The sequence below is a fragment of the Salmo salar genome, chromosome ssa13, assembly GCF_905237065.1.
Source record: "Salmo salar chromosome ssa13, Ssal_v3.1, whole genome shotgun sequence".
Classification (NCBI taxonomy): Eukaryota; Metazoa; Chordata; class Actinopteri; order Salmoniformes; family Salmonidae; genus Salmo; species Salmo salar.
Window position 1 is genome coordinate 11889083 of NC_059454.1, and position 11834 is coordinate 11900916.

The 11834-nt window shown below is 46.8% G+C and overlaps 1 protein-coding gene across 1 annotated transcript in view; it reads left to right on the top strand.

Annotated features, from left to right (window-relative positions):
• Positions 1-11019, top strand: part of LOC106566447 (syntaphilin-like) — a 31783-nt gene extending 20764 nt beyond the window's left edge. Inside the window, exons 3-6 of the mRNA XM_045692722.1 lie at positions 4387-4497; positions 6799-6951; positions 7349-8493; positions 8788-11019. Of these exons, the coding sequence (XP_045548678.1) occupies positions 4387-4497; positions 6799-6951; positions 7349-8493; positions 8788-9323 (1945 nt within the window). The 3' untranslated portion in view covers positions 9324-11019. The remainder of the gene's footprint in view (positions 1-4386; positions 4498-6798; positions 6952-7348; positions 8494-8787) is intronic.
• Positions 11020-11834: the final 815 nt, after the last annotated feature.

Consider the following 11834-nt stretch of genomic DNA (forward strand, 5'->3'; position numbering starts at 1 on the left):
ATAACACCAGCCTTCCTCACACCACTGACCTACCAGGGTCCATCTCAAAGGAGAAGAGATGTAATCAATCAAATGTATTTATTAAGCCATTTTTCTATCAGCAGATGTCACAAAGTGCTATAAACATAGCTGGACATGTAATGATGGACTCCAGTTGTGCCAAAACCTTATTTAGTCTATATATTTGACATGTTCTACCTTTCTTTCCAGGCTTGCTTCCACTGCTCTCCTGAGCTTGACCGTGTTTTCTGTTTGTATGCTGTTGGCCTTCGTCATAACCTGTCATACCCTATCCTGACCCTTCCTACAATTCCCAGGCTGCTATATCTGGCATATCTGTTTTGCTTATCTCCTCCCACCCAGTCTGGAAGCCAGTGATTGGGCAAAACTCCTGTCCTCCTAGATAACAGACAGCCTTTGATTGCTTTGTTTAATTGGCTGTCATTAGTAAATCGACCAATTGGTCAACAGTAACAGATGAATACAGTACAGGAGTTGACCATCACAGTGCCCCTTCCCCTCACTAATAGAATTGGAAAATGACAGGTAACTGACAAAATAAAGGAAACACTTGAGTAAATGAGGGATACAAAGTATATTTAAAGCAGGTGCTTCCAAGCAGGTGTGGTGGCTCAGTTAATAAAGCCATAAGCATCCCATCATGCTTACAAATGCTGGGCAGGCCATTATTTTGGTTACCATGGCTACGCCCCCATAGGATGACAATGCCCCCATCCACAGGGCAGGAGTGGTCACTGAATGATTGGATGAAAACAATGTAAACCATATGCCATGGCTGTCTCTGTCACCAGATCTCAACCCAATTGAACACTTAAGGGAGATTCTAGAGCAGCGCCTGAGTCCGCGTTTTCCACCACCATCAACAAAATACCAAATGAATGACTGAATTTCTGGTGGAAGAATGGTGTCTCATCCCTCCAATAGAGTTCCAGACACTTGTAGAATCTATGCCAAGGTGCATTGAAGCTGTTCTGGCTCGTGGTGACCCAACACCCTTTTAAGACGCTTGATGTTGGTGTTTCCTTTATTTTGGCAGTTACCTGTACATGAATATAATTTCGACAGAACTTAATACTTCTGATGTTTTGGGGAGATTTTCTTTCTTTTTTTTTTGAAAATTCTGATGACTTTTTAGTCATTTTTTTTTGCTCTGTGTTTGTTTCTTACGGGTTATGTGAGGTAAGAATTTCCCCAGATATTACAAGCATATTTTTGGTGTGACTTTGGGAGAATAATGCAGCCTAGGGATATTTTCAGCTCTGATGCCACTGCAGAATTAAAAGGCCTACCTTTTGTGCTGAGGGGCGTGGGGGGGGGGGGGCGACGACAGGTAGGAACAGAGTGAGAAGTGGACCAAACACATGTTCGCCACGTCAGCATGTCTTAATCATGGTTTAATTACCAATAATCATGGTTTAATCACCATTAATCATGGTTTAATCATGTCTTCATTAAGGAGAATAATGTTTAGGTGAAGTCCTCTTCAGATGCCCTGTTAGCCTATAGCAGACCTCGACAGGGCAAGTTCATCGTTAGTAGTTGTTCTCTGCCTTCGATCTTTCTCATAAAATAACAAAGCTGCTGTATGTACACTTAACCAGTGTGAAGGTATCTCCCAGACCTAAAGAATACATTATAATGAGCCAGTTTTAAAGGAGCAGTAATACTTGAATCCACTATTAGCCAGTACTTCTGCTCTGAACAACCCAGGCCACACATTCTCCCTATCAGACTAGAGCTGTTCACTTTACTTATCCCATGATGACCATGGTCGATGTGTTTGGCCAGCACAGTGTATAAGTCCTAAGTACTATTGATGGTAGTCACTTGGTTGTAGCCTGCATCTCAGTCTCACAGACACCACTTTCACCACCACCTCACCGTACCAGCCTGTTGTCTTTGGTCAGGTTTGACTACTGCAGGTTCATAGAGCTAGACTACATTCCAATGGAGACAGGCTTTATGGTTTCAATGCGCCCAACGGATCGAGGATATCTCACTACCAAGTCTCCAGAGCGGCACTGTCGGTTAGCACAACTCTACCTCTCGCTCTCTCCCTCTATCCCTTCCTCCCTCTCGCTCTCTCCCTCTATCCCTCCCTCCCTCTCCCTTTCTCCCTCTATATCCTTCTCTCTCCCTCTCACTCTCTCCCTCTATCCCTCCCTCTCTATCCCTCTCTTCCTCTACCTCTCGCTCTCTCTCTATCCCTCTATCCCTATCTCCCTCTTGCTCTCTCTCTATGCCTCTATCTCCCTCTCCCTCTCTCCCTCTATCCCTCTCTCTCTCTCTCTAACCCTCTCTCTCTCTAACCCTCTCGCTCTCTCTCTCTCTATCCCTCTCTCTCTCTCTCTATCCCTCTCCCTCTATCCCTCTCACTCTATCCCTCTCTCCCTCTCTCTATATCCCTCTCTCTCTCTCTCTCTCTTTCTTTTTGTCCCTCCCTCCCTCCCCCCTGACCTGTTGTTGGCTGGATTATAGCCTTTCATCTTTTTCTTTTGGCGTTCTCATTTATTGAAAGGCGTCGCTGACATTATTGACGTCCTACTTTGTTTTCGCTACTTCGCTATCTATTCAGAAAGCGTGCCAAATTTAAGCTATGGTACAATATTATCTGTGTTACGGAACATCATTTACAGTTGAAGTCGGAAGTTTACATACACTTAGGTTGGAGTCATTTAAAACTCATTTTTCAACCACTCCACAAATTTCGGACATCTACTTTGTGCATGACACAAGTCATTTTTCCAACAATTGTTTACAGACAGATTATTTCACTTATAATTCACAATTCCAGTGGGTCAGAAGTTTACATACACTAAGTTGACTGTGCCTTTAAACAGCTTGGAAAATTCCAGAAAATGATGTCATGGCTTTAGAAGCTTCTGATAGGCTAATACCTGTGGATGTATTTCAAGGCCTACCATCAAACTCAGTGCCTCTTTGCTTGACATTATGGGAAAATCAAAAGAAATCAGCCAAGACCTCAGAATTTTTTTTATAGACCTCCACAAGTCTGGTTCATCCTTGGGAGCAATTTCCAAATGCCTGAAGGTACCACGTTCATCTGTACAAACAACAAGTATAAACACCAAGGGACCACGCAGCCATCATACTTCTCAGGAAGGAGACACGTTCTGTCTCCTAGAGATGTACATACTTTGGTGCGAAAAGTGCAAGTCAATCCCAGAACAACAGCAAAGGACCTTGTGAAGATGCTGGTGGAAACCGGTACAAAAGTATCTATATCCACAATAAAACGAGTCCTATATCGACATAACCTGAAAGGCCGCTCAGCAAGGAAAAAGCCATTGCTAGAAAACCGCCATAAAAAAGCCAGACTACGGTTTGCAACTGCACATGGGGACAAAGATTGTACTTTTTGGAGAAATGTCCTCTGGTCTGATGAAACAAAATAGAACTGTTTGTCCATAATGACCATCATTATGTTTGGAGGAAAAAGGGGGAGGCTTGCAAGCCGAAGAACACCATCCCAACCGTGAAGCACAGGGGTGGCAGCATCATGTTGTGGGGGTGCTTTGCTGCAGGAGGGACTGATGCACTTCACAAAATAGATGGCATCATGAGAGAGGAACATTATGTGGATATATTGAAGCAACATCTCAAGACATCAGTCAGGAAGTGAAAGCTTGGTTGTAAATGGGTCTTCCAAATGGACAATGACCCCAAGCATAATTCCAAAGTTGTGGCAAAATGGTTTAAGGACAACAAAGTCAAGGTATTGGATTGGCCATCACAAAGCCCCGACCTCAATCCTATAGAAAATATGTGGGCAGAACTGAAAAAGCCTGTGCGAGCAATGAGGCCTACAAACCTGACTCAGTTACACCAGCTCTGTCAGGAGGAATGGGCCAAAATTCACCCAACTTATTGTGGGAAGCTTGTGGAAGGCTACCCGAAACGTTTGACCCAAGTTAAACAATTTAAAGGCAATGCTACCGAATACTAATTGAGTGTATGTAAACTGACCCACTGGGAATGTGATGAAAGAAATAAAAGCTGAAATAAATCATTCTCTCTACTATTATTCTGACATTTCACATTCTTAAAATGAAGTGGTGATCCTAAATTACCTAAAACAGTGAATTTATACTAGGATTAAATGTCAGGAATTGTGACAAACTGAGTTTAAATGTGTTTGGCTAAGGTGTATGTAAACTTCCGACTTCAACTGTATGTCTTCCTCCATGATGGCCTTTTCTGTCTTGGCAAGTTCTGTCTCGTGTTTTTTTGTTTTTGTGGGCATGTTTGTGGTCATGATTACGTTTTGGGTGTGATTACTGTTGGTTTAAGCGGATCATTGGTGTCTGTGTTGTATGATGTAGTAACTATGTCCCTCTGGAACAGACGGACAACTGCCCCAGTCAGCAACAGAGATCCCCATGGCAACGCCTCTCTCAGCAGCAGCAGCACTAACTCTGGCTCCTGCAAGGGCAGTGACTGCAGCCCCACCAAGGGGTAAGATTCAAAATGGCTACCGCATCAATCTTTAAGACAGGGCTCGATGCCCCTGATAGGTCAGCGTTATAGCGACATATGCAGCATTTACTGTGAATGCAGTCTCCGCAAACGCAGGAACATGGCCTTTGGTGCGGCAGGTAGCCTAGTAGTTAGAGCGTTGGGTCAGTAACCAAAAGGTTGCTAGATCGAATCCCCGAGCTGACAAGGTAAAAATCTGCCGTTCTGCCCCTGAACAAGGCAGTTAACCCACTGTTCCTAGGCTGTCATTGTCAATAAGAATTTGTTCTTAACTGACTTGCTTAGTTAAATAAAATAAAACGTGCTGTACAGCAAATCTTCAGTGATACGTATTGACTCGAGCCCTAAGCCAAGGTAGTTATGCCTCATGTTGGTATCGTGCTTCTACAGTCGTGGCCAAAAGTTTTGAGAATGACACAAATATTCATTTTCACAAAGTCTGCTGCCTCAGTTTGTATGATGGCAATTTGCATATACTCCAGAATGTTATGAAGAGTGATCAGATGAATTGCAATTAATTGCAAAGTCCCTCTTTGCCATGCAAATGAACTGAATCCCCCAAAAACATTTCCACTGCATTTCAGCCCTGCCACAAAAGGACCAGCTGACATCATATCAGTGATTCTCTTGTTAACACAGGTGTGAGTGTTGATGAGGACAAGGCTGGAGATCACTTTGTCATGCTGATTGAGTTTGAATAACAGACTGGAAGCTTCAACAGGAGGGTGGTGCTTGGAATCATTGTTCTTCCTCTGTCACCCATGGTTACCTGCAAGGAAACATGTGCCGTCATCATTGCTTTGCACAAAAAGGGCTTCACAGGCAAGGATATTGCTGCCAGTAAGATTGCACCTAAATCAAACATTTATCGGATCATCAAGAACTTCAAGGAGAGCGGTTCAATTGTTGTGAAGAAGGCTTCAGGGCGCCCAAGAAAGTCCAGCAAGCGCCAGGGCCGTCTCCTAAAGTTGATTCAGCTGCGGGATCGGGGCACCACCAGTACAGAGCTTGCTCAGGAATGGCAGCAGGTAGGTGTGAGTGCATCTGCACGCACAGTGAGGCGAAGACTTTTGGAGGATGGCCTGGTGTCAAGAAGGGCAGCAAAGAAGCCACTTCTCTCCAGGAAAAACATCAGGGACATACTGATATTCTGCAAAAGGTACAGGGATTGGACTGCTGTGGACTGGGTTAAAGTAATTTTCTCTAATGAATCCCCTTTCCGATTGTTTGGGGCATCCGTAAAAAAGCTTGTCCGGAGAAGACAAGGTGAGCGCTACCATCAGTCCTGTGTCATGCCAACAGTAAAGCATCCTGAGACCATTCATGTGTGGGGTTGCTTCTCAGCCAAGGGAGTGGGCTCACTCACAATTTTGCCTAAGAACAGAGCCATGAATAAAGAATGGTACCAACACATCCTCAGAGAGCAACTTCTCCCAATCATCCAGGAACAGTTTGGTGACGAACAATGCCTTTTCCAGCATGATGAAGCACCTTGCCCTAAGACAAAAGTGATAACTAAGTGGCTCGGGGAACAAAACATAGATATTTTGGGTCCATGGCCAGGAAACTCCCCAGACCTTAATCCCATTTGAGAACTTGTGGTCAATCCTCAGGAGGCGGGTGGACAAACAAAACCCCACAAATTCTGACAAACTCCAAGCATTGATTATGCACGAATGGGCTGCCATCAGCCCAGAAGTTGATTGACAGCATGCCAGAGGCGGATTGCAGAAGTCTTGGGAAAGAAGGGTCAACACTGCAAATATTGACTCTTTGCATCAACTTCATGTAATTGTCATTAAAAGCCTTTGACACTTATGAAATGCTTGTAATTATACTTCAGTATTCCATAGTAACATTGACAAAAATATCTAAAGACACTGAAGCAGCAGACTTTGTGAAAATTAATATTTGTGTCATTCTCTCAACTTTTGGCCACGACTGTTCATGTGAGAATGAGGGCCTACTGAAAAGTAGCCTATGTGCATGTTGCATTTTGAACGATAAGGACATGTTATTCCTAAGGCCTTATAACTTGTTATAAGAATGTATTGACCATAAAAGCTCTAATCCTTACTTGGTGAAACTGCCACGTCCGTTTTGGGATATTACAACAGCAAAGACATTACTACTTCCCCCTCTGACATCATCACAGGCGTAATAGAACAGCAGAATATGTACTGCACTTTTTGAACTTACCCACCGCTGCCGCAGGCTTACAGAAGGTAATGGGTTCTATACCTGTCCTCTGTTTCCTCTCTCTCTCTCTCTCTCTCCAAGGCGTCACATGAAGGCATACACCTCATGTACAGATAACCATGGCATTCGCCCCCCTCCCCCAGAGCAGTACCTCACACCCCTGCAGCAGAAAGAGGTGTGTATCAGACACCTACGGGCCCGCCTCAAAGAAACCGTCGACAGGCTGCAGGACAGGTGAGACGCAGGGACACACACTGATAATAAATCTCCAGACAAAGAGACATTTTCCCGGTAACTCTGGTCTCCTTAAACAGGTTCTCTTTATGAACGTACATTATGTAAATTACATTTAGATTTTCGCATTTTATGTTTTGGAAATATTATGGTATTTGAAGTTGTAAGCATTTGTATATATATTTGATTGTCAACTGCTACCCCATTTCCATCAAATGACCCTAATCATTATTTCATTTTGTAATTATGTTGATATATAAATGTTTCGAAATGTTTGCCAAATACATTAATTTGACAATTGCCCTCCATGATTCATTACTAAATATCTCTCTCTCTCTCTCTCTCTCTCTCTCTCTCTCTCAACCTTCCTTGTTTATTCTCTGCATGTCTGTCTCAGGGACTCTGAGATCGATGAGTTGAGGACCCAGTTGTCTCGTATGCAGGAGGACTGGGTTGAAGAGGAGTGTCACCGCGTCGAGACCCAGCTGGCTCTGAAAGAGGCACGCAGGGAGATCCAGCAGCTCAAGGAAGTGGTGGACGTGGTGCGCACCAACCTCAGCTCCAGCGACTCCACCGACACCAGCGTCCAGAAATACTTCCAGGACATCAACGTCCAGAACCACAAGCTGGAGACCCTGCTGCTCAGCATGGAGTTGGCTCAGAACGGGGTGGCCAAGGAGCAAGAGGCTGCTGCTGCAGCACGAGGAGCGGCAGGGTGGGCTGGGGCTGGGAGGCCTGGGACTGCAGGGTCATGGCCTGGAAGTAGTCCCGCTGCATCAGGAACTGGATGGGGTGGCTCCAAGAGTCTGTGTGGGTCTTGTGACAGCTCCCCCGCCCGCTCTCTGCCCCGTAGCTTCACCTACACCAAGCTGAGCGACCATGCGCTGGCGGATAAGAACGGGAACGGCCTTTCAAGGGAGGAGAACCATGACAGTGGCTTTGTGTGCTGTGGGGAGAGTCACAGTGCAGCCAGCAGTCACAGTCACAGTCGCAGTGCAGCCAGCAGTCACAGGGAAAACCTGCTCCTGCAGGCAGCCTTCCTGTCTGAGGAGACAACCTCTCTGCTCAGCACCTACTCCCACCTGCCACACTTCTCCAACTACGACAAGCTGTGCTCCGGGAAGGAAAGGGTGGCGCCTCTGCGCTGTGCCATGGGTGGGGCGGGCAGCGCCAGCCACCCCTGTCTGTCCCACCACCACCTGTACCTGCACCACCCCAGGGAGCAGGCCGTCCAGACAGAGATCTGCTCCGTCCCCGTGGGGGTGGGCTACGCCTCTGACCTGGACACCATTGTAGAGCGCACATTCCGCTCTCAGGCCTGCAGCCCCACCTCCACCTGGGTCTCAGACGAGGGAGACGACCTGGACTCGGTTACCGCAACGTCAGTCACCACAACAACCCTCACAGCTACAACAAAGCCCGGTCCTGGCCCTCCGTTACCCAGCTCGTCCTGCCTTTCAGTTGATATGCCCTCCCTCTCAGTGGAGGAGGATGGGGAGGCGGTGGGGGAGTTGGAGAGGCAGACAGAGGAGGTGTGGTCGGTGGAGGTGGAGATGGAGGAGGTGAGGTCAGTGGAGGTGGAGGAGGTGAGGTCAGTAGAGGAGGTGAGGTCAGTGGAGGTGGAGGAGGTGAGGTCAGTAGAGGAGGTGAGGTCAGTAGAGGAGAGGGAGGAGGTGAGGTCAGTGGATAGGGAGGAGGTGAGGTCAGTAGAGGAGGTAAGGTCAGTGGAGGTGGAGGAGGTGAGGTTAGTAGAGGAGGTGAGGTCAGTAGAGGAGGGGGAGGAGATGAGGTCAGTGGAGGAGGTGAGGTCAGTGGAGGTGGAGGAGGTGAGGTCAGTGGAGGTGGAGGAGGTGAGGTCAGTAGAGGAGGTGAGGTCAGTGGAGGAGGAGGAGGTGAGGTCAGTAGAGGAGGAGGAGGTGATGTCAGTGGAGGAGGTGGAGGTGAGGTCAGTGGAGGAGGAGGAGGTGAGGTCAGTGGAGGAACGGCCCCACACCTCCCAGCCCAGGAGAAGTTTGTTGCAGCAGGAGGAGATCGCTGGGGTGACGGTGGTGGAGGTTGATGATGATGAAGATCAGGCTCAGGGAGCAGTAGGGGGAGAAGAGGAGTCTACCTCGTCTGGGTCTGGACCAGTAGTGAAGAGCTACTGGAGCCGCCACTTCCTGGTTGACCTGCTGGCGGTGGCGGTACCCGTGGTGCCCACGGTGGCATGGCTGTGCCGGGGGCCGCGGGGCGATGCCCTGCCCATTTACCACTTCGGCTCCCTGCTGCGTGGCTGCTGCACCGTGGCCCTCAGCTCCCTGCGCAGGGCCGGGGGCGTTAGGCACTACCCCGCAGGCACGGGTGGGGGAGCCATGGGAGGCACAGAGATCTGAGACAGGCCCCATGACACCCTGGGAGCTGCACACACACAACCCTGCCCTCTCTGGTCCTGGGTCGTCCTGGGTAAAGGAATGAGGGGAAGAATGATTCTGAAGACAGGACAGCCTCCTAACAAACCTTATAACTCTCTCCTTTGAGCCTGGCTCCTGGTGACCTCTTCCACCTCCTCTGCTGGACTGAGAAGAGACACCAGGATGTGTTGAAGTGACACTGAATGGTAGAACTGAATGATTGAATGGACACTGAATAACCTGAGGGTATGATTGATGCTGATTCTAACTTCTCTCTCTAGTGTGCAGGGAGACTGAACGGTCTGTCAGTCTCTGTGGGTCTCTTCATTGGTTCAGTTCAATTTTGACTCGTGGTGTGTAAGTATATGTGCACACGACGTGTGTGTGTGAGTGTGTTGCGTGTGTTCTTCTCTGTTGTGTTGATGTGTAGCCAAAGCACCTGGATGTCTGAAGGCAATCACAGCCATAGCTGTGCAGTAGATGTTATGCTCATTTAGGAGTGAATTATGGGACATATGGCCTTTCCCCCCTAAAGGTACCAGGCAAGCTGCTGCTGTACATTTCTGCTTCCTGTCACTGGTGTCCTAGATTAACAATCACTCTTGTAGCATTCAGTCCATGTCCACGGTCCAAGAGTTTGTCATTCCAGACCCATGAACCGGAAACATTTCAAGAAGGAATCATTTAAAGAGATAAAATTATTCAAAACAAAGTTTATTGTCCTGTTAAAAATAGGGAAAAAAGTATTATGGACTTGGTGTGAGGATTGTCACGGTAATCTGTTGCTATTTGAATGTTTGCATTGAAATCAAATTATGACTGAGTTGGCAGGATTTTAGTGTCTTGTTATTTTGGGCTGTAATGAATGTAAAGTCGTTGAGATGTAAAATAATTGAAAGGCTGAGCAAGCAGACGCTGTACTGTAATGGTATTAGTCTTTGTTAGGGACTAATGAGCTAACTGATGTCCTAAAGATTGTGATGCAACCAGCAAGAACAGTCCTTTGAGTTGAAGTATATTGAGTTGTTCAGAGAGGAACCAGGAATAGATCTTGTAATTTCTTTAGTCATCCATTCGCCATTTTGTTCTGCACTATTATTCACTTTATGAAGTTAGGCAATTCCCTTTTCCCCAATTGTTTGAAGTCAAGTTTGTGTTTCCAAAGTCTAATACGTCCAATTTTTTTACCCCTTTTTCTCTCCAATTTCGTGGTATCCAAATTGGTAGTTACAGTCTTGTCTCCTCGCTGCAACTCCCGTACAGACTAGGGAGAGGCGAAGGTCGAGAGCCGTGTGTCCTCCGAAACACAACCCAACCAAGCCGTACTGCTTCTTGACACACTACCCACTTAACCCTGAAGCCAGCCGCACCAATGTGTCAGCGTGCACTGCGCCCGGCCCGCCACAGGAGCCGCTAGTGCGCGATGGGACAAGGACATCCCTGCCGGCCAAACCCTCCCCTAACCCAGACCAATTGTAAGCCACCCCGTGGGTCTCCCCGTCGCGAACCCAGAATCTCTAGTGACACAGCTAGCACTGCAATGCAGTGCCTTAGACCACTGCGCCACTCGGGAGGCCTTATGTCCACAGTTTTGCATCAGAGGTTTTTTTTTGTGTGCAATATCATTGTGATATTCTATAACTATTCCATAACTGTATTATGGAATACGTTTCCAAAGCAAAAGTAAAATAATCATCTGGAACCAAGACATAGTGAATTGAATTTAAATTGTAGCATAGTTGAAGCTCCTGACCATAACAGGCCATTTACCTTTGAATGCTGAAAAACAGCTGCCTTCCATGACTTTCTTTCTTGTACACAATAGTGTTTTACTGCTTTCTGTAAGGTGTGCTGGATGTGCGTTTATGTTGTTGCTCTGTAATTCCTGTTATTTTCTGCTGCTTGACAATCCCTTCTCTGCGCGGTTTTGCTTATTTAACCTCTTCGCTATGACTTTCAGCACTTATGAGTAGTAAATCACGAGCAGCAATGACAAAATAGATTGGCTGATGAATGAATGAACTGCTTGAAGGCTTCTTTACACACATTTCACTGTTGTCATGTCGCGTGCTTTTACAGCAGACATGAACAACTTCCACAGCCCTGTTGGGATTTGTAATAGGACTTGATATTCTGGGTTGCTATAATTTCTCCCCCGTCATGTGTCATCATCATTACCTATGAATGCCCCCCCTGTCATTTTGTGAGGCCTGCTGGGTAAGGCCTCTAAATGTTTCATTAAAAGCCATATTCCTTCCTGTGAGGGAACGTGTTTGAGAATATCTCTAGCAGAATCCCAATCATAAAAGTATAGTGTGAGTGATAATCATATTGATATGCATTTATAGACTGACTCAGCTGAAGTCTCCCCGACAGAACATGACGTGTAGGGCCAACCTCACTCAGGCTGGGAGTTATTGATTGATTGCGAGTTCCTGCCTGACTATGACTAGATGCGCAGGCGTTGCATTGCGTCAAGCAATGGTTGTGTGC